The sequence below is a fragment of the Lolium perenne genome, chromosome 7, assembly GCF_019359855.2.
Source record: "Lolium perenne isolate Kyuss_39 chromosome 7, Kyuss_2.0, whole genome shotgun sequence".
Taxonomy (NCBI): Eukaryota; Viridiplantae; Streptophyta; class Magnoliopsida; order Poales; family Poaceae; genus Lolium; species Lolium perenne.
Window position 1 is genome coordinate 329,809,243 of NC_067250.2, and position 19,497 is coordinate 329,828,739.

General features: G+C 40.8%; 1 protein-coding gene across 1 annotated transcript; it reads left to right on the top strand.

Annotated features, from left to right (window-relative positions):
* Window positions 1–619: 619 nt before the first annotated feature.
* Window positions 620–18,460, top strand: LOC127313759 (uncharacterized). The gene is made up of 25 exons (XM_051344228.2): window positions 620–803; window positions 903–1,044; window positions 1,136–1,207; window positions 1,397–1,498; window positions 1,578–1,746; window positions 1,881–1,979; window positions 3,608–3,757; window positions 4,954–4,993; window positions 6,446–6,503; window positions 7,298–7,386; window positions 7,817–7,915; window positions 7,989–8,104; window positions 9,019–9,137; window positions 10,739–10,809; window positions 11,328–11,430; window positions 11,862–12,001; window positions 12,492–12,650; window positions 12,745–12,848; window positions 12,952–13,127; window positions 14,015–14,204; window positions 16,203–16,302; window positions 16,689–16,857; window positions 17,326–17,408; window positions 17,492–17,568; window positions 17,867–18,460. Exons 1-25 carry the CDS (start codon window positions 744–746, stop codon window positions 18,036–18,038), a joined length of 2,859 nt encoding a protein of 952 aa, XP_051200188.1. The 5' UTR covers window positions 620–743; the 3' UTR covers window positions 18,039–18,460.
* Window positions 18,461–19,497: the final 1,037 nt, after the last annotated feature.

Below are 19,497 nucleotides of genomic sequence, written 5' to 3' on the forward strand. Positions count from 1 at the left end.
GACTCTGATACAATTTAAGTCCAAACTAGTTAAAACGGCTAGTCATTCAATTTATAAAATATCGACAAATACGATTACCAAGTTCATCACAAGCGCAAACAAATGCATGTACATTGCCGAGGTTACCCCTCGTTAGTCCCGTACAACTCAAGCTTATTGCATCACTAATGTGTAATTATACCAGATCACAAAAGAAAGAAAACCGTGGAATATTATGACATGGGCGGAAGAAGGTGAAGAAGGACTACATCAAGCTTCATGTGGATGGCTTTCGACGTGTTTAAAGGATCATGGGCAACATGGTCGATCCTTAGAGATGAGAATGGAGTCTTGATTGCGGGCAATTGCTTCATCATTCCTTGTGGAAGACACCGCAGTAGCAGAAGCGACAACTCTTCGGGAGGGCATGATACTAGGTGAATCTGTGATGAAATCTCAAAGCCAAACAAACGGTGATGAAATCACTCAGATCCATGCGTGAAGCACGTACAAAAGTATTTCCGGAGATTTTATAAATCTTGTTTTTGCCATGTTTCCGGATGTAATCTCGAACGATATATTTCCAAAATTAATAGTATAAAAATCGCCGTGGGGGTTTTTTTTTTTTTTAAAGAACTAGTAGCAGGGACCAAACATACCTCCGGCACGGAGTTCCAAAACCCCGGCGTAGGATCTCCTCTCCCCCGGTCCGTCTCTCCGCCCGGCAGCCACCGCCGCCGTGCCGCGGCACTCCGGCCGCCGAGATGAAGAACCCCATCCGGCCGCGCGCCCTCCCTCTCGTCCTGCTGCTGCTGCTCGCTCTGGTACGGCGCTCTGCTCCCACGCCAACCTAGGTTTCTGCTTAGATCTGAGCATTTCGCCCCTTCTCGCCCGGTGTCCTGACGCCACTGTTTTCGCCGCAGGCTCCGTCCCCGGAGGCGGCCGAGCCCACCACGCCGGGGGCACAGACGCGCAAGATCGGCCGCGCCGCCCCGTCCTCGGTGTTCTCGCTCTTCAACCTCAAGCCCCGGAGCAAGTTCTGGACCGAGTCGGTCATGCGGACAGGTCCTTTTCTTGTTCTGTCTTTCCCGGCGCCTGCTTGATCGTGGCATGGTTTGGTCGGTGGTACTGATGGTGGGTTTGTTGATTTTGGCAGACTTCGACGACCTGGAGACCCCGGCCTCGCGGGACTCCAGCATCAATTTGCTGCTCAACTTCACACGAGCTGGTGGGTTTTTGTGTTGGCTCATCAATTTTTTAGCGCTAAACCTCGCCAGTGCTTTTTTTGTCGGAAACTTCAGTTTTCAGCAGTTTATAAGCCATAGCCCCTGCAGCGATACTTCTCTACTGCTTATCAGAAAATATAAGATCTCTTCAATATTGTGCCAATCCTCTCTTATTCTTCTGTTGTATTCAGGCACTCTTGCAAACTATATGAATCTGCCGGAAGTTGATTCGATATATCTTCCAATCCCTGTGAATTTCATCTTTATGGGATTTGATGGAAAAGGAGGCCATGGTAATTATCTATATGCAATGATACTGTTGCCTTTATCTGTTTGTTCATGCAAGAATTAACAGTTTCCTTGTATGCTCAGAGTTTAAGTTGGGTCCTGAAGAAATGGAGCGCTGGTTTACAAAAATAGATCACATATTTGAGCACACAAGAATTCCTCCAGTTGGAGAAGTTCTTACTCCGTTCTACAAGACTAGTGTCAATAAATTAAAGCAATATGATCTTCCTTTAGTGAGCCATGTGAATCACAAGTAAAGAATCTCTACACTTATGACAATGATCCAATTTATTGCCCAAACTTTTCACGTTTTTCCGTAATTAGGCCCATGGTTTGCTACCAGAATTTGTAATCCAACTATTTCATCTTCTTTTCTACGTGGTGCAGTTTTTCTGTGCATGCCATACACATGGGTGAAGATGTCATGTCTGTCTTTGAACATGCTATAAAAGTTCTATCACGCAGAGAAGATCTCATGGATTCCAGGTTAGCCCTTCTTCAAGCACGCACACCTTTTTGCAGTTGCAATTTGGTAAATTCTGACAAGACCTGTCATATAGTGCAGGTGTAGCAAAGAAAGCAACTTTAGACTATTACCGAAGAAAAAAAACAACCTTTGTGTGTTACCCAAATATGGTTGTACCTCCAAAATAACATTATAATATTAGTCTTGCTCTATTGATAGAAATGCAGTGGAGTGCTTCTTAAATCATAACACTGCCAAAGTTCCGTTGTTTTAGCATTTCAAGATTTTTGTGTGTTTACTAGTTGAATACCATTGCGTTTTTAAGGATCAATGAGTTTGATTACCTTAACATGTCAAACTATCCTTTTACATAATCAGACACATTTCACAGTATTATAACATAAGTATTCATGTATAGATGGGCAGTGTGAACAGCCTGCCACCGGCTCACTTAAGAAGTCTGATAATTTTTCATACCAAAACAGTGGTTGGTCATCACCAACACTAGCACCCGAAGTAGCCAGCTCGTGGGGTAAAGAGTTACTGAAATTCAGCCGCATCAAGGACTTGATCTCTCTGAAGATAGAACTAGCAACGGGAAAATCATAAACATTAGAGCTAAAGGAAATCACCATTTGGGCATCTGCTTCAGTCGCCTAAAGCCTTTGGTCTCTCTGAAGACAGAACCAGCAAGGGCGAAATCATAAGCATTAGAGTTAAAGGAAATTAACCAAATTTGGAGCATTCGCTTCAATCAGTACCATGTGCAACCCTTTCTCGCTAATCACATGCAGCACGTGGTACCCGGACACAGCTTACACTCCTTTTCTCTTCTTCCCCATTCTCCCGCTCGAGAAATCTGGTTCCCGCTGGCTGCTGCTCTGTCTATGGCGTCCATCTTGTCCCAGGGCGACACCGCGACACCCTACGTGCCTGAAGAGTGCTCTAGACGCTTCAAGGCGAATGACTTATGCTGCTGTATAAGGTGAGCTCGACGCCTTGCCGTCAGAGGACGCCCCAGCGCGTCGCCTTACAAACTATGACATGGTTCCTGTGATGGCCCTGCGGGAGATTGAGTGTGACGTGATGCGGTGGTAAAATAAAACAAGGCAGCGATGAAGAGGATCAGGCGGAGCTAAGACTTAGCATGACAATTTGAATTTTGAACCCAGCTGAAGGAGATTGAAGACCGGGGGCAGGAGAAGGATTGGGAACAGGGGGAACTAAAACTTCTAGGGGAAGAAGGAACTACTTGTTGCATGGTCCCACATGTCAGGCTGAGAGGATGATGTGGAGAACTAGAACATCTAGAAGTGAACGGATGACCACAAACTTGAATCTTTAGTAGCAGGGAATTATCTGATGATATATGCCTTGGTCTATACAGATGAAATTTGTTATTTGCTTTACCTTTTATATCATAATAACTTGCTTATTTTTTCTTTGATATGCTTCATGGGCTTCTCGCCACACCTGCATGATTAAAACTGCTAACCAGTTTCCATGCAGTTACTTGGAGAACCCTTTGTGGTGTTTTTTTTTTTTTTTTTTTTTTTTTTTTTTTTTGCAAATCTCACTTCTACGTTGCTCCCTTGTATCCCCTCCATTTTATGTGATTCATAATATTATTTTGTTTTATGTTGCACAGAGAAAATGGGGTGCCATTTTGGCAGGTGGACAGTGATCAAATGGAGCGTTTATTTTCAACACTTGTCGATCACCTTCAGATACAAGAAGCATACAACATCTTCATTCTTAACCCCAAACCTATGGAGAACAGTAATCAGTATGGTTATCGGTGAGTTTGCAGATACTTCTATTACATTGCAGCATGTGCAGTTAACATAATCTGGTTCTGATTTAAGATGAACTCATTTACATTTGGCGACAAAATCATGATAAAACAAGAGCATGATGTGTCATCTTTTGTAACTTTTCATGGTATGAACTTGTTGAATTTCATTTGCTGCGCTGCAATGGATTTGAAGTATACTTGACATTTGAGTCGGTATGGCCTGTAGTTTTGTTTTAGTTGAATGCCAGAATTTTGCATTCTTGAAGAATTGGTTTGGTACAACTTTTCTCTAAATGGCACCGTCTTAGTTCTAGATTATTTTGTTTTATCTTCACTGCCGGCTGGATTCCCCGGCGCACATCTTAGTTCTAAATTATTTTTTTAGTAGTCGTAAACTCTTATCTTACTCAAGTATACCAAAAATCTACTTTGATATATGAATCTGATTGTGGCATGTTGCCATGTATCATGTACACACGTCCTCTTCAGGTTACATCTCATTTCCAAAGATGCGTGAACTTGGAGCAATTGCCACAAGTGTGATAGTATATAGAGAACAGTATTTCACCTGTTGTTCGAACAATTGTACATCGTATCTCTATTGTCAACTAAGTTTTTTTTCAATTCTATTAAGTCATGTTATGGTAACTTGAAAAGCATCTGGTCAAACTTCTCTTACTTTGACCACTGTACATGTAAAAGAGTCACTACAGTTGCAAAAATTGTAATTCTTTTCTTCAATACTTCTTCCTTCCTAATATTGCAACTTTCTTACAATTACGGTATACAAAATTAGTATTGAAGTTGCACGCTTGGGACTACAAAAACTGAAAAGTAACATCAAACTGAAAAAAGATGCATGAAAGCTCATTAGAACAATGTGTTCTAGGGTGGCCCAGAATTATGCGATAGATACTGTTTAGTTCAGTACCATTTATTTTCTCATTGCAAGGCAATACTTTTTTTCTCTCCACATCTATTAAGTTAGCTATTGCCCTTTTTGAAGTCATCTTTTTTTCTTTCAAAATCCCATATTCTGTCGTAAGATGGATAGAAAAAAACTGCACACATTGTCGATTCAGTGTTCTAGGTAGTGTTTTCTGCATTTCTGCCATGCTGTTTCATCATTCAAGCGTAAGTGGTACATATTTGGCAAACAATAGCACATCTTCTAATTCTTTGCGCCATATATTTCACAGGAAGGGCTTCTCCGAGTCTGAGATCAACTTGCTCAGGGAGGTATGCTTGCCTGCCAGGAATTGAGGAATATTACCATGGTTATATCTTGTTGAATATTGATTTCGTAAATATCTCTGGTGTGCACATTGTTGTTATGTCATCTGGTACTCCCTTCGTCCCATAATATAAGATATTATTACAACCAATATATTCATATATTGTTATAATAACATCTTATATTATGGAACGGAGGGAGTACATATAAAGATTTTCACTTGGTATCTGTTGGCAACAAGAGGGCATCACGACTTCTCTTGATACTTTCTATTTGACGTGTGATGCATTTATATAGGATGCCTTAGTGAATGTGACAAAAAACTTGGTCTAGGACTCTAGTTGTGGCCCATTGGCCTGTAACTCGCTTGCAATGGAATAATATGCACAGTTGTGATTAGTACATTGTTGTCGCAAGAAGAGGTGTGGCACCGTCACATGTCATTCCAGGATCCCCGAACGGTCATATCACACATGTCATTCTTAACATTCTATTCAGGTTATAATTTTGCCAAAAGAGATATATTCAGGTTGTAACTGTAGTATATTCCAGTTACATTTTCTCTCTGCTCTCATTTGAAAGTCAACAAGACTTCAAGAGTGTGGGCCTGTGGGATGACATCCTTGGTTTACGTGCATGGAGTTCTTTGGGATCTTAATAGACTTACATTGTTTTTTGTTTTTGTTGGAAATGCGAAATCAGTTGTTGTCAGTCAGTACTTTCAGATAAATTTATTAGAGAAGATGTCACTGGTTCTTTATAGGAAGGTGATATGGCTAAACGCCAAGGCTTCATGTGTAATAATTGTAAGGAGGATATGATAGGCAGAGGGAAAGGTTATTAACCAATGCATAAGCTACTTTCTGAGAAGGAAGCAATGCAGAATTAATATTAGTCATCAGTTGCATGTGTTCGTATGAGGTTTCCTCTCACATACTTCTATAGCAAATGCACTAGCGACCTTCTATTGGTTCTTAGTAGTCTAGTATCAGTTTTTTTTTTGTCTGAACAGCACTGATTTTGCAAAAGTTTCTGTCTAGGTTTTTTTGCATATCCTTGTGTTTCACTTACTAAATACATATAATCTTGAACATGCTTGCCTAATGATGCCATGCAATGCTTATTCTATAAGTGGATAGCGCTCAAAAGGTTCCTGAGATGCTGATTAGTTGCCGGCTAATCGCCAAGTTGCTTGTAGAAATCAGGCCGACTCGCGACTAATCAGTGACTATACAGCGACTTTTGTCGACTAATCGCTGACTATACAGTTGACTCGCGACTAATCAGAGCGCTGGCAACGCGACTTGGCCCGGCGACTCAGAAACCTTGAGTGTGCAACTTTATGTTTACTTTAATACTTCAATGTGAATTTCCCTATTGATCCTTAATGTATTCTACTTCTTTGGTGAGTAAAGCTCAGCTGTTGGACCATCACATGTTAGTGCCCATTTTTTCAGAATAAGACCCTGCAAGCTCAGATACTCCAATCTAGAAGTGGCAAAAAACTCTATCTTGGTAAATATTCTATCTCCTTTTTATGCTATATTTAATATTTCTGAGCATCTGTATTATTCAAGATGAAAACATTTATGGAAATGCAAAACTGAAAACTAGGTTTCTGAGTAATGACTGTCTACATATCGCATTAATATGATATATAATAGTTCTTGGATACAAAGCCAGTAGGCCTAGCTAAGTTAATAGATCTAATAATATTGACTTGCATAAGTTGGTTATGATATTGATTAACATAATTTCTGTACAACTTCCCTAGTTTGTTCATGAAAAGTCATGTACATTCTGTCTAACATCCCTTTGATATCCATGTTGAACTTTTTTCCGTTCTCGTCGGATACTTAGTGTAGTGTTAACTTCTAAGTAATCTATATTTTTATCCACTTATCAGCAATCAACATTAGCATGGAGCTGCGTTAATAAGTGAAATATGGCAGCTGCTTTGTTGCAGCCGTTTCATGCATACTACGTAGTGATTCAACGCTAGAAAAACTAGTCTCTGTTCAGGTTTGATGGGCACTGAGCGACTGAGATTTTGCAAAGTATAAATTTTATGAATCCAGTCCTCCGACTGAGAAACAGTTTTTCTTTTACTCATTATTTTACTTTGTGTAATAATTCTGTGCATGTAAATGCAAAGTTGTAGTTTTTTTCCGCCACAAACCTTTCACAAGAGAACACTTGGTAATTAGCTCACTTATAGTTTGTTACAATTGTACGTTGAGCTTTTCTGCTACTTAACTATGGCATGCTACTTAACTGTTATATGTAATTGTATTCTCTATATTAAGCAGATATAGAAAAGGGAGTCAACAAAAGGCCCTTGTACGAAAGTCATCCTCTGTCACCATTTTCGTGGACCACAACTGACAAGTTGGATATGGTATTGTTTTTCAGTTCTGTTTGTGCTACGTTATTCATCTTCTACTTATATCCCCAAATCTGGGTGTTGCATGTGCTGCATCTTTTGACCTAGTGACATATATGTGATTTGTTTGTTTGTCAGTCACTTTAGATTACTTGCCCTGTGTTCTTGAGGCTGGACTTGAACCTTTTGAGTTTAGATATTCAAGGAAAAAATTATGAAGCCAGTAGAAATTATCACCAGTTATTTTGGACTGCTAGTGAGGACTCAGGGTCCAACCGGATTTCCTTTTGAAGTACTCTGTTTAATTTTAGTGCATTTAGTTTTGTTGAAAAGGGTGTACTGTATCGGTCCAGTGGAATTATTATCACGCGTAACCTAAAGTTACACAAATACAAACACCAATGGCAATATTACGTATAACCTTTTTTTTTCATGTCTTGTACAGGGGGATTGGTCACAAAAGTGCAAGGAAGCCTTACACAATTTTGAACTTTTGAATGCAGGAAAGAGTAAATATGACATTGTTTATGACAAAGCTGTTCAGGTGCCACACTTATATCAGTGCACAAAGCTAATATATTACCATATATATGCGTAACATCTTATGTTCTCGTTAGATATTACATGGTGCAAAAGATGAGCTGCATGATGTTCTAGAGAGCGCTCTCATGTCTAGTGATTTGAAGGGTCTCCATGCTGAATGCCTTACAGATATATGGATTGGCAGAAACAGGTCTGCTATTATTCTCTTTTGCTTTTACTTTTGGAAAATGTCAATATTGCCTCCTCAAAGAAGTTAGTCTGCTCTGCATCTAAATGGTTTTGCCACTGGTCAATGTCATGGACTACGAAGTGGGAACTACTTGGCTAATCAGATATGTACAAATTCTTTACAATGGCATGTCTGTGAAGTCCTACTCTTTTTCACTTCACCTTTCTCTTTTGATCTGTTTCTCTCTTCATCTTCCACTGATGGAGGGTCAACATTGGCTGTGGTGTGCAATTTGGATACACTCCTATGGCCAGGTTGAAAAGGGCATGGCCACTGCGTTCACTTGCCAGAGAGCTGCATGACATTCTGTGCTACTGGGTCGTCAAACGCTCCTCCGCTGCCAGTCTGCCCCAAAGATCAAGCGCTGTGGCCTGTCCATCTACAAGATCACAATATGTGTTCCAGGGCTCCTCTTCTAACTCGACAAAATAATAGAAGAGTTCCATCCCACTCTCATCGTCTAAATCCCTGCACTTGCGTAGACATGTTTCAGTTCATATTACAATGTAAGGGAATGATGGAAACTTATCAGCACAGTAGACGAGTAGATGGGAACTAGTGGTGGTTGCAAACAATAGTGTAGTAGGCAGGCAAAATGGACCAATGGTGGCAGATAAATGTGGCAAAGCAATATCACATTAGGGCCCTATGGACATGAAGAGGAGATGAGGAAGAATGGTCCACTGTGGTCCACTGCCACTTCTTCTAGCTAGTCTGTTGGGTCCTTCACAATTATCAGGACCACCATATTCTTTCGATTTCTGGTGGTAAAGCAGATACACCATCAAAGTTCAGGGGCAGTATATACTTTTTCCTGTGCTTACTATTGAGGTTGGGTTAGTTCCCTTTCTTCTGATCAGAACTTCTCTTTACAGGTTTGCTTTTGTTGATCTTAGTGCCGGGCCATTTGCCTGGGGCCCTGCTGTCGGTGGAGATGGCGTTCGTTCAGAACTTAGTCTGCCAAATGTGGCAAAGACTGTTGGGTCTGTTGCAGGTCACTTTTTCCCCAATTATTTCTGTGCATACTATGTTTCATTTCTATCTGTTTCTATACTCCAGAGTCTGGATGCTTATGCATGCATTAAGTATGCGTGGTGTTTGATCTTTTCAAAAGTTATCTCTCATCAATTTCCTTGGCTGCTTGTATGTTCCTAATGTTATATTATTTTTTCTTGCTCTTTTTCGAGAAGCCAACAAACAGTAAGTCATTTCATCATGTAGTGTCAAATTGTCTTATAATTATTCATAGCAAAAGTTATCTGTAAATCATATCCACCTGTTTATGCCATACACCCATTTTTAGCAAACCACTTTCTTAGCTTCATATAGAGTAGAGTACACCAGTTATAAGTTATAACAATATTGGAGCTATTAACTGATAAACGTCTGAACACAAGTTAAGACAGGTATATACTGGTTGACTGAGCTGAAAATAAAAAAATGTTAACAGGCACACTATCTTAAAAGTATGATAGATGGCTTACTTAAAATTGTTAATTTATCATGCTTTTTATGACATAAACGAGGAATTGCTCTATCTAGTCTCGTCCTATTATTCTCTGGATGTTCAATCCCAATTATTAGTGGAATACATGCAAGGGTTGGAAGCCCGGTAACTAACCCAATACTTGCAGTAGGTGTGCCCAATTAATGATGGCCCAAGAGGCACATTCTGGTGGTTAGTAGGAGGTTAGAGCATCTCCACTCATCCCCACCAAAGGGCCAAAAAGCTAAAATAGGGGCGCCGGAGAGAGAAAACACGCCCAGCCGCGTCCCCTATAAACAACTTTTGCGCCGGCGCAAAATTTTCTTTATCCGGCGCCCCCAGGCCAACCCCAGCCCGTAGGGAGGCAACCGGGGGCACTGGCTAACACCGCACCCAACAAAATAGGTCGCGCGTCCTACGGGACCACAAAAAAGGCGAAAATGGGGGCTGTGGCTGGGTCCATACCCCCCTATAATAAAAAAAATCGCCGGCGCCCCCCAATACGAGCAAACGCCGGTCTCGTATGGGGTTCTCACAGAGTTTTCAAAGAGTAATTTTAATAATCCTCGAGGTCTTAAGATATTAACGTCAGGTTAGCCCTTTTGGATGAAGCAACGACAAATAGCCGAGTGACTTGCTGATTTATCAAATTTTGGATCTTGTGGGTGTTATGAGTATTATTAGATCATGACCATTGCTGCATCAGCACGAATACATGTTCTCCCGTGGATGGCAAACTGTTTCAGTGCGCTCGAGGCATTTCCTGTTGTATGCTGTTTGTTGCTGAATGCTCAGGGCATTAGCCCTTCTGCATGGTGCATCAACTCCCTGGCCAATCAATAGCGGTGTGCTGTGTGGACAAGCAAATTTAGAGTAGTAGTATATAATCCTTATGGGTTGTGTATAGCAACTCTGAGCAACTGTGGGGTATCTCTTTTAACATAAGAAGCTAAGGGGGCCAGGTGAGTAGCTAGCAAGTAGCCTGTCCAGTTGGCAGGTTGAGCTGTAGTGAAATAATTGGTTTGTTAGATTTTTTAGTGTATGTCCAGAAGTGCTTTGCTGTGTGACTTGTTTATCCAGCATCAAGTGACTATAGTTGATCAATGCAGAAGTGACAGAAGAAGAGGCTGAAGAAAGACTACAAGACACAATCAGAGAAAGATTTTCTTCTGTTGGCGAGGTACTGTCATCACTCTTTCAATATCCATGTAGATATTCTGTTTTACTGTCAACTCAATCTCATATCAACTGAGGCACCTTTTGTCTCTGATCTTGATGGCCATTGTAGATTTGTACTAAAGGATAGTGTGCTGTTTTCCACATCCCTTTTTGTCTTAACCCAGCCACTAGAGTGAGAAGATATAAATGAAAGATTAGAGTGATAGGAAGAGCTCTGGGTGTGCAAAAGGATACAAGAGAGGGAAGTGAGGGAGCAGAAAGATCTGGGATACACGATACTTCTGATGCCAGAACATTGATAATTCACTTACAGCTGGTCCCTGAAGTCATTAATCTCTCACAGATAATGAATTCCCAACTGCCATTGCTAATTAAACAAACCTCTCATAAGTTTTCTTGTTTATGCCTTTCATTGCATGGACTTGCGCTACCTTTTCGCTTTTCTCTTTTCTGTATTGTGTTGTCACATCTTGAAAAATATAGCTAGCTCTTGACCTGTATATGGACTATTGGGTTCAGGATTACCATGCCGTGGATATCCTATTGGCAGAGATCGATGTGTATGAACTTTTTTCTTTCAAGCATTGCGTGGGAAGAAGGATACAACTTGCCCTTTGCAAAGGTACTTCCAGATGGTCATAAATTCGAACCCTTTTTTTACTCCCTCCAAGGGAGTACTTCTACATAGTGGTAAACTTGCAGGTGATATCTGTCATCTAAGTTGCGCACTTACACTGCTGTTTCATGATACTTTTTCATTTATCCATTTCTGCATATAATCATTAATTAAAGAAGCTAAATATGTTTAGTACCAGGCATTAAGTATATACCCCTGCCCCACCCAAAGAAAAAGCATGACATCATGTTTTTGCATGAATTGCAATTGCTACCAAGTTACTGATGTTGTTTTTTCCTTGAAAATGTTGTCAATATTGTTTTGTTCGTTGAGGTTTTCAGTTTTTATTACCACCTGGTCTTGAATCTTGTACTGGTCATACTATTTGCTTTTCCAGAAACGTCACTCTTTTACTAATTAACTTCTTTTCATCACAGAACTCGAAGAAAGAATGCATGATCTGAAAAAGGAACTGGAGGGTTACAATAGTGGAGATTCTGATGAAACTAATAAGAAGAAAGCTCTTGATGCACTGAAGAGGATGGAAAGATGGAACTTGTTTAAAGAAACCTCTGAGGTTAGCTTTGTCCAACTACTACTACTATGTAGCAGAGAGCATGCAGTTTTGGCAATTTTGGATAATGGGAGATAGAGTTCTTGTACTTCATCTTATTATGTTTAAAAGAGTACAACTATTAAACCAAAATTTGAACCGTTTCAGTTTGAACCAGTGTGTACCGTATGACTGACTTACAAAAGAAGACCTTTATTGCATATGTTTTGGAGATATAATGATTAGATGGACGTTTAAGCCCATAGTTTCCAGCCTGAAGGCCCCAACTAATTGCTTTCCAGAGCAATTTGATAGCTGTCATCAATACTAAAGGTTGTAAGATAGATGGCTGACAAGCAAGATGTAACTAGGTAGTAATGTATAGTGTCATGACATGCGCCCCTGAGCAGGAGGTTGCACAACTTCGATGCTTGCCTGCCGCTTCGGTTTCTTCATCGAATAGCAATGTTTTTACGAGTATTCTAATAGCAGAACTTAAATCTTGTAATTCCAGGAACATCATAGTTACACAGTGGCCCGCGATTCGTTTCTTGCACACCTGGGGTCAACATTATGGGGCTCTATGAGGCATGTAATTGCTCCATCTGTTTCTCACAGATCATACCATTACTATGAGAAGTTATCATTTCAGTTGTACTTCGTCACGCAAGAGGTAATTATTCAATTTCTTTTGCCTGTCTTTTGTATATCAAAAAGCTACCCCCTCCCCTTCTACCTGCCTAAAACTCTTGTCTTTTCTTTCTCAGAAAGTGAGGAATATAAAGCAGTTGCCTGTTAATGTGAAGTCCATCACGGACGGCCTTAGTTCTCTGTTATTACGGTCTCAGAAGTCAATGTTTACCCAACACATGTACGTGTTCTTCATTTTCTCAATCTTGGCTTGCTAGGCCTATTACTTACCTTTGCATGTTGACATATTTTCCTCAGTCTTACGTGTTTGAGTTATATTTTAGGCTGTCATTGTCAGAGGATCCAGCATTGATGATGGCGTTTTCTATGGCATGCCGTGCAGCGGCGGTCCCGCTTCTATTGGTTAACGGTACCTATAGGTCCACAGTTCGTGCATATCTTGATTCTGCTATTCTCCAACACCAGCTGCAGAAGTTAAGTGGGCAAACTTCACTTAGAGGTATATATTTTTAGGATTTTGCTTCTCATAATCCTATGCACTTAACACTGTTTTTTCCTGAAGAATGCCTTTCGGTTCAGGCAGTATTTGTATAGTTCATGATGCTTTGCTGGCCTTTCAGGTGCATGATTGTGTTTTGAGTGTTGCATGGAGTTGCTCATATTTGTAGAGGAACATCACACCAATGTCTTTAGGTGTGTCAGATATAAGTCCTGCATACAATGATGAACCATTATGATGGGATATTTTTGGACACTACCATGAGTGAAAAAACACCATGCATTGGTTCATGCGAGAATTGTGTGCTATTTGATCTGTGGAGGCTAAAATGGAAGTGGGACTTTGGTTAGAGGAAATAGAAGTCAGAAATTCATGAACTGCTTTTGCAACACTACCTCCCTTCATTCTCTTTTATTTGTTGCTTTGGACATCAACTTAGTACTAACACTCCCATTTGTCCATTCCTTTTCTAATTATACATTTGCAGAACTTAACAAAAATCTACTGGTAACATTCTTTGTGCCAAAAGTAGGGATAACTCTTGATTTTTGTAAAGTAATAAAACAAAGCGTTTTCCATGGAAATGGCAACAGTTCTAGTGCACAATAAGAATATTTCCATGTAAATACTTTGTTTTGCTTGTAACTTTCTGGATTTTGTTGTAGCCCTACTGATACCATTTCCACAGCATTGTTCTGGACATTAACTGCATTGTTTTTGTGTCAACATGCACTATGTATTCAAGAACTGATTTACTTTCTATTTTGTTAGTAAAGAAATGGAGCAAGTGTTTATTATGTTGAAGTGCATTTGTATTACTAATGACTTCCCATGCCGCTGGCTTGTTGTACAAATATATGATTGATTATCTTTGTTTCTTTATGCAGGAGAACATTCAAATCATAGGTCAACATTGGAGGTTCCAATATTCTGGTTCATACATAGTGAGCCCCTAATACTGGATAAACATTATCAAGCTAAGGCTCTTTCAAACATGGTCATTGTAGTCCAGTCAGATATTGATTCGTGGGAAAGTCACCTACAGTGCAATGGGAAGTCAATCTTATGGGATTTGAGGTACGATTGCTGAGTATTATATCGTAGTTTTATGAACACAATGGTGCTAAGCTACAATCCACAATTCTAGAGCTCTGAGTTCTGGGGTTGCTAGCTCCACTTGCAGTGTGCTAGCCTTTTTTTCTTTTATCAAATCTTAAGCAATCCATGTTTTCTAAAAGATGGCAGGTTTTAACTTTCTATTTCTATTTAAATTTGTAGTCCAGTTCATTGACTTTAGCCATTTGAAAATAGACAATTAAATCTGGGACTGAACCTGCACCATCCAATGGGATTTGGACCTAACTAACCTTGGACCATGTTGGACTGGATTATATTAGACTTGGAGATCTGTTAAACTAAGGTCCAATAAACATTGGATATTGTTGGGCTCAGGATAGGCATCCACGATCCAATGGACGTTGCCTGCTCGCAGTTGAGTCGTCGTCCGCGACTGAATTAGGCACCATGCCGCATGGCCTCGCTGGTCACAGCTTCCTTGACGCGCTGCAGCTGCTCACCGGACTACGCGAACATGGAAAGGAGCTGGTCCGACGGCATCTTGCTGAACCCGATCTCGTCGGTATGTGGCAGGTTTCTGGTGTATTGGTCGTATAGGCCTTTTATGGACTTGATGATGAGTGATGGCGGGAGGCAGAGGAGCGACTCATCAACGCCGGCATAGGCGGCTGCCCAGGTGTGTGGGAAGCCAGTGGATCCGGTGCCGTCACAAGCGTGGTGCATGGTGACGCGGAGCGCGAGGTCACGGATGCGGCATGGTGGCCTGGGCGCGCTGCGCCCTCTTCACCGATGACAGGGTGAAGGCCCGGGACGAGGCGGTCGAGCTCATGTTGGTGGTCGGATGCGAGGTCGCCGAGGTTGGCACCGTCGTACTTGGCATGCATGAATGCACAAGTAGACGTCCGTGGACATCTCCACCACTAGCTTGAGCTCCTGGAGAAGGGTCTTGGACCTCTGCCCTGGAAGAAAAGCATCGCTTTGACTTTGCAAGAACCAAACTCAGATGCAAGGATTTGGAGCTCTAGAGCTGCAGTAATGGAGGACAGAAGAAAAGAAATGGAGAAGATGTCAGGATGGCAGGAAGATGCGGTAGGTGAGGGATGCTAAGCTTCATGCACTAGCCAACACAACGAAAAGTCCAGACTGATGGAAAGGGCTAGGCAATCTACTTATGCACTTGAACACCCCCTCATGTGTGACGGGAAGACAAGTTAACACGTGTAGAGTCACAGGCAGGCTCAAGAGTCCTATACATGCATATACGAGGACACCGAGGAGGCAACACCAATTTTAGGATAAATTGCGAAAGCCAGGACTCGAATTCGAGACCTTGGGCACTGATACCATGTTAAGCTTCATGCACTAGCCAACGCAACCAAAAGTCCGAACCGATGGAAGGGGCAATTTGCTTTAAGAAATAGCCGAACACAAGCACAAACTCACGATTGAGTCCATTTGGATTTGGATGTTATTCGTTGTTATTTGGACAGGATGTGGACTTGATAAGTATATTTGTACAACAGTTGGATACTTTAATTTTGGACTTGACATTGATCCAATTCCAGGTTTACTTGTAACTTGCCTATTTTGCGTTATGAACTCAAATTGGTGCCACATTTAGTGTGCTTGATTTGAGATCACAAGTGGGACAGGCATCATTTTTAACCATAGTTAATTGTATTACATGACTACATCGGATTTGTTTCATTTGTCACACAAGTTTACCATAGCTCTGTGGCAGCTAAATTGTTGAGCCAACTTTTTTATGGCATACAATAGTAAGGACACCGTATTGTTTGTGATTAAGTCAGCTTAATAACACAGTGAACTTTATCGCTCCATCGTAGTTATAAAAACAAGTAAATTTAACGCTAGACATTATAGCCATAGCTGAAAATTGGACTGGCAAGTTCAATTTCCCCCTCAATCAGTGTCTTACTTGCTAATTTTGTGTTTGATTCAAATGTACTAATGATACTAATAACTCACTGTAAACAGGAAACCAGTTAAGGCTGCTATTGCTGCATCTGCTGAATATGTATCTGGTTTACTTCCATCACATTTGGTTTATAGCACAGCTCATGAAACTGCATTTGAGGTTTGTTACGCATTCATGTCTATTAGTTATACTATTTGTTGACTAATGAGTAACTCCATAAATTGCCAATATTTTGCACTGAGTACTTGTCCATAACTTCACAAATTGCCAAAGTAAAATTAGAGAATTATCTGCTAAACGGCATAGATAAGGAAAAAAATTGTGGCATTAAACATTTTTCTGGGCCCATAAGTGTTGTATAATGTATCCTCCTTTTAGTTATAACTTAATCATGTTGAGTTGTCCATCATTACTTGTTCATAACTTCTGTATTCTCTTCGACTGCAGCTTATCAATCTTTGCATGTAACCCTTTTTTTACCTGATTGCGTAATCCACAAGCTTCTTCCTTCTTTCAGTACCTTCTTACTTTTCTCATATTATTAGGACTGGACATGGTCTGTGGGTTGTAATCCCTTATCTGTGAGTTCTGAAGGCTGGCAACTTTCAGAGTTTCAGCAAGATGTGATTGCTCGGAATTATATTATTACCGCAGTTGAGGAATCTATACGAGTAGTCAATTCAGCAATTCGAAGATTGAGAACAGAGAGAGCAAGTATCCTAATATCGTTATTCAGTTTCTTGAAAGTTCGTTGTGAATAATTCTTTATGCGTGTTTTGAACTGAACAGAAGTAGTATGAATTTTTACATAATGATTCGTAGTTGCAACCAGGAGTACATGCTCTCAATTGACAAAAACCACACACATTTCGAAAATATGGAAAATATCATGGATGCACACTACAAACAAATATGTTTGCTGCCAAATTTTGTGTAAAATTATGTTCTTTTGGGCAGCTTACAACATCCATATATTTTCCATTATTCTGCTACTACACATTTCTTGAACAATGTGCATCCATGGCAGGCAATTGTTGGTCTGACTCGTACTATAGTGGAGGTTGTTGTGGCTTCAAACCTGGCCAAGAGTGCTGTAATGGCTTGTGGAAACTATGGGTTTTTCCTTCAATAGGGATGTTTGCATTAATCACTCTTTTTCTTAATAACCTTAACAATATGTAGCTGAACAAGGCTTTAAAATTTTCAAGACCAAGGAAAGCGTGATGGTTGAAAAGTACAATTCTGTTGTTAACGTGTGGAGAAGGGTAAGTTGCTGCCAGCTATTATGCCTTTTCTACATGTTGTTTACGGTACTGGGGACCTATGTTTATATATATATTATGTATAGGTCACATTTATGTCTAAAGGATTGCGGTATGGTGATGTGGTGAAGCTTATGTCATCGCTCGAGGATGCTTCAAATGGGTAAGTTGTCCTTGAGCTTTGCATACTTTGTATTTGTACTCGAACTTTATTTTACTGTTTATTTAACTTGTTTTGTTATGTGAGAATGTCATAATGTATACTTATTTGTGAAATATTTATATATTGCTGACAAACAATGCAACTGGGTGCTTACAGATGTTATCAAACTCAAGCTTGTTTAAATCATCTATTATTCATTATGCCCGTTTTAGCAAATTAGATCAAAACGGTGTTTGACAAATAGACTGGAATGATTACTTACCTCTCTGGTATTCTGATGTTGTTTTTCCCCTTTCAGATTTTCTCATGCTGTGAACTCAACCATCTTAAATCTACACCCTGCGCAATGTGCCCGTGGAAGGAAGATTGATATGCAGCTAGACTTGACAACAATCCCTGCTTTGATTGCTGTTTTTGTGTTGCTTTGGTTTCTTCTGCGACCAAGGAGGCCGAAGCCCAAGATTAACTGAGTGCAGTAATTTTCAACTTGGGTTTACAATTTTTTAGGACCTCATCCTTAAGTGCGCTTGTACCAGGGTGATAGCTTGTGGTGGAAGTTAAAAAACTCAGACAAGGCAGACCCTGGGCAATACTACATGGCTGAGCAGCACACCCTGGTTCGACTCTCAATTAAAGATAGCAATAGGTCTTCAGGGTCCTTCATATTAGAAGAGCAGATATTTGAAAGTGCTGTAAAAAGAGTGGAACAAGAGCATGCTGTAAAAAGAGTGGAACAAGAGCATGTGTAGAGTGGAACAGGGTTAACCACATCTTACCAAAACCGGAAGTGTGGTTCTATCTTGCCCTCGAACACGATACCTGTGCACTAGTTTCCTTCCCTTTTGGTGATAACCTTGATTTGGGTAGAGTAGCTTGTTGCAGTCAGTATGAATATCCTACTCTTTCCGTCCCCAAAAAAGCTGCTCAATTTTGTCTAGGTACGTAGGTATATACTATATAGACATGCTTTAGTTGTAGATACATTCTTATCTAGAAAAGGTTGAGCAGCTTTTTGTGGGACGGGGTATTACATGAGCCCTTTATATTGCAGAATGTATTTGGTGTCTAGAATTCACAATCCGATGATTCTCTTCCAAGTTTCAGATACTAACTCAATGTGCCCCTTTCATGTGAAGCGCCCTGAGAACTGATTTATCTTTCTGAATTTGTCGAACACTTGGTGTCTTGGTGTAGAAGTCTTGACAGATTCGGTCTCTCCTGGGCCATCCGCTTCTGGTCCCATCTACCGTTTCTCCAAGCCAGACCGGATTATCTCCTGCCGTTGCCGCTGATGTGGCTTATACCATTGACGGCAAAGTGTGGCTTATAGACCCACGAATTGACCAAAGGGAAAGAGGAGAGAGGAAAAAAAAATGATGAACTCACACACGCAGATCAACCCGATACAAAACAAATTAGCTCTCACTGGTTTGAACCACCCTAATAAAATCACATGAGAGATTATTACCACCCTAATAAAATCACATTAGAGATTATTAGGTAGATTATCGGATGAGAGATTGGTGGTAGAATCGCGGGAGAGACTAATCCTTCAATGTCCTTTGAATCCTAGTGGAGAGATGGAGTCGATGGAGTGAAGACCTCCGTCGATGAAGCAAACATGGCAGCAGTAGGAGATGGCGTTGGCATCACCCCCGCCGCGTCGCCCGATGGGCCATGAGCAGCAACGAACGCGACATCGCCTGCGAGCTCCACCATCGTGAGTTGCCCCTATTTCACGCTTAAGGCGAATGGTATCACGCCTTCGTGTTGGCACATCCCAAGGTGAAGGTGCGCCGGCCCAATTCCGAGTAAGCGCGTGGCCGCGCTCCAGTTCTGCACTGCTAGCTTTTTCGTTCGATATTTTTGTGGCATAAGGGCATCTCCAACCGGCTCACCCAAATAGACGCGCTGGGCCGTCTGTTTTGG

Excerpts from the sequence above, each read along its gene's own strand:
- LOC127313759 (XM_051344228.2), top strand. The coding sequence starts at position 744 with ATGAAGAACCCCATCCGGCCGCGCGCCCTCCCTCTCGTCCTGCTGCTG. Across the intron at positions 804-902 it reads TGCTGCTGCTGCTCGCTCTG|GCTCCGTCCCCGGAGGCGGC; the intron begins GTACGGCGCTCT and ends TTTTCGCCGCAG. Across the intron at positions 13,128-14,014 it reads TGGGCAAACTTCACTTAGAG|GAGAACATTCAAATCATAGG; the intron begins GTATATATTTTT and ends TTCTTTATGCAG.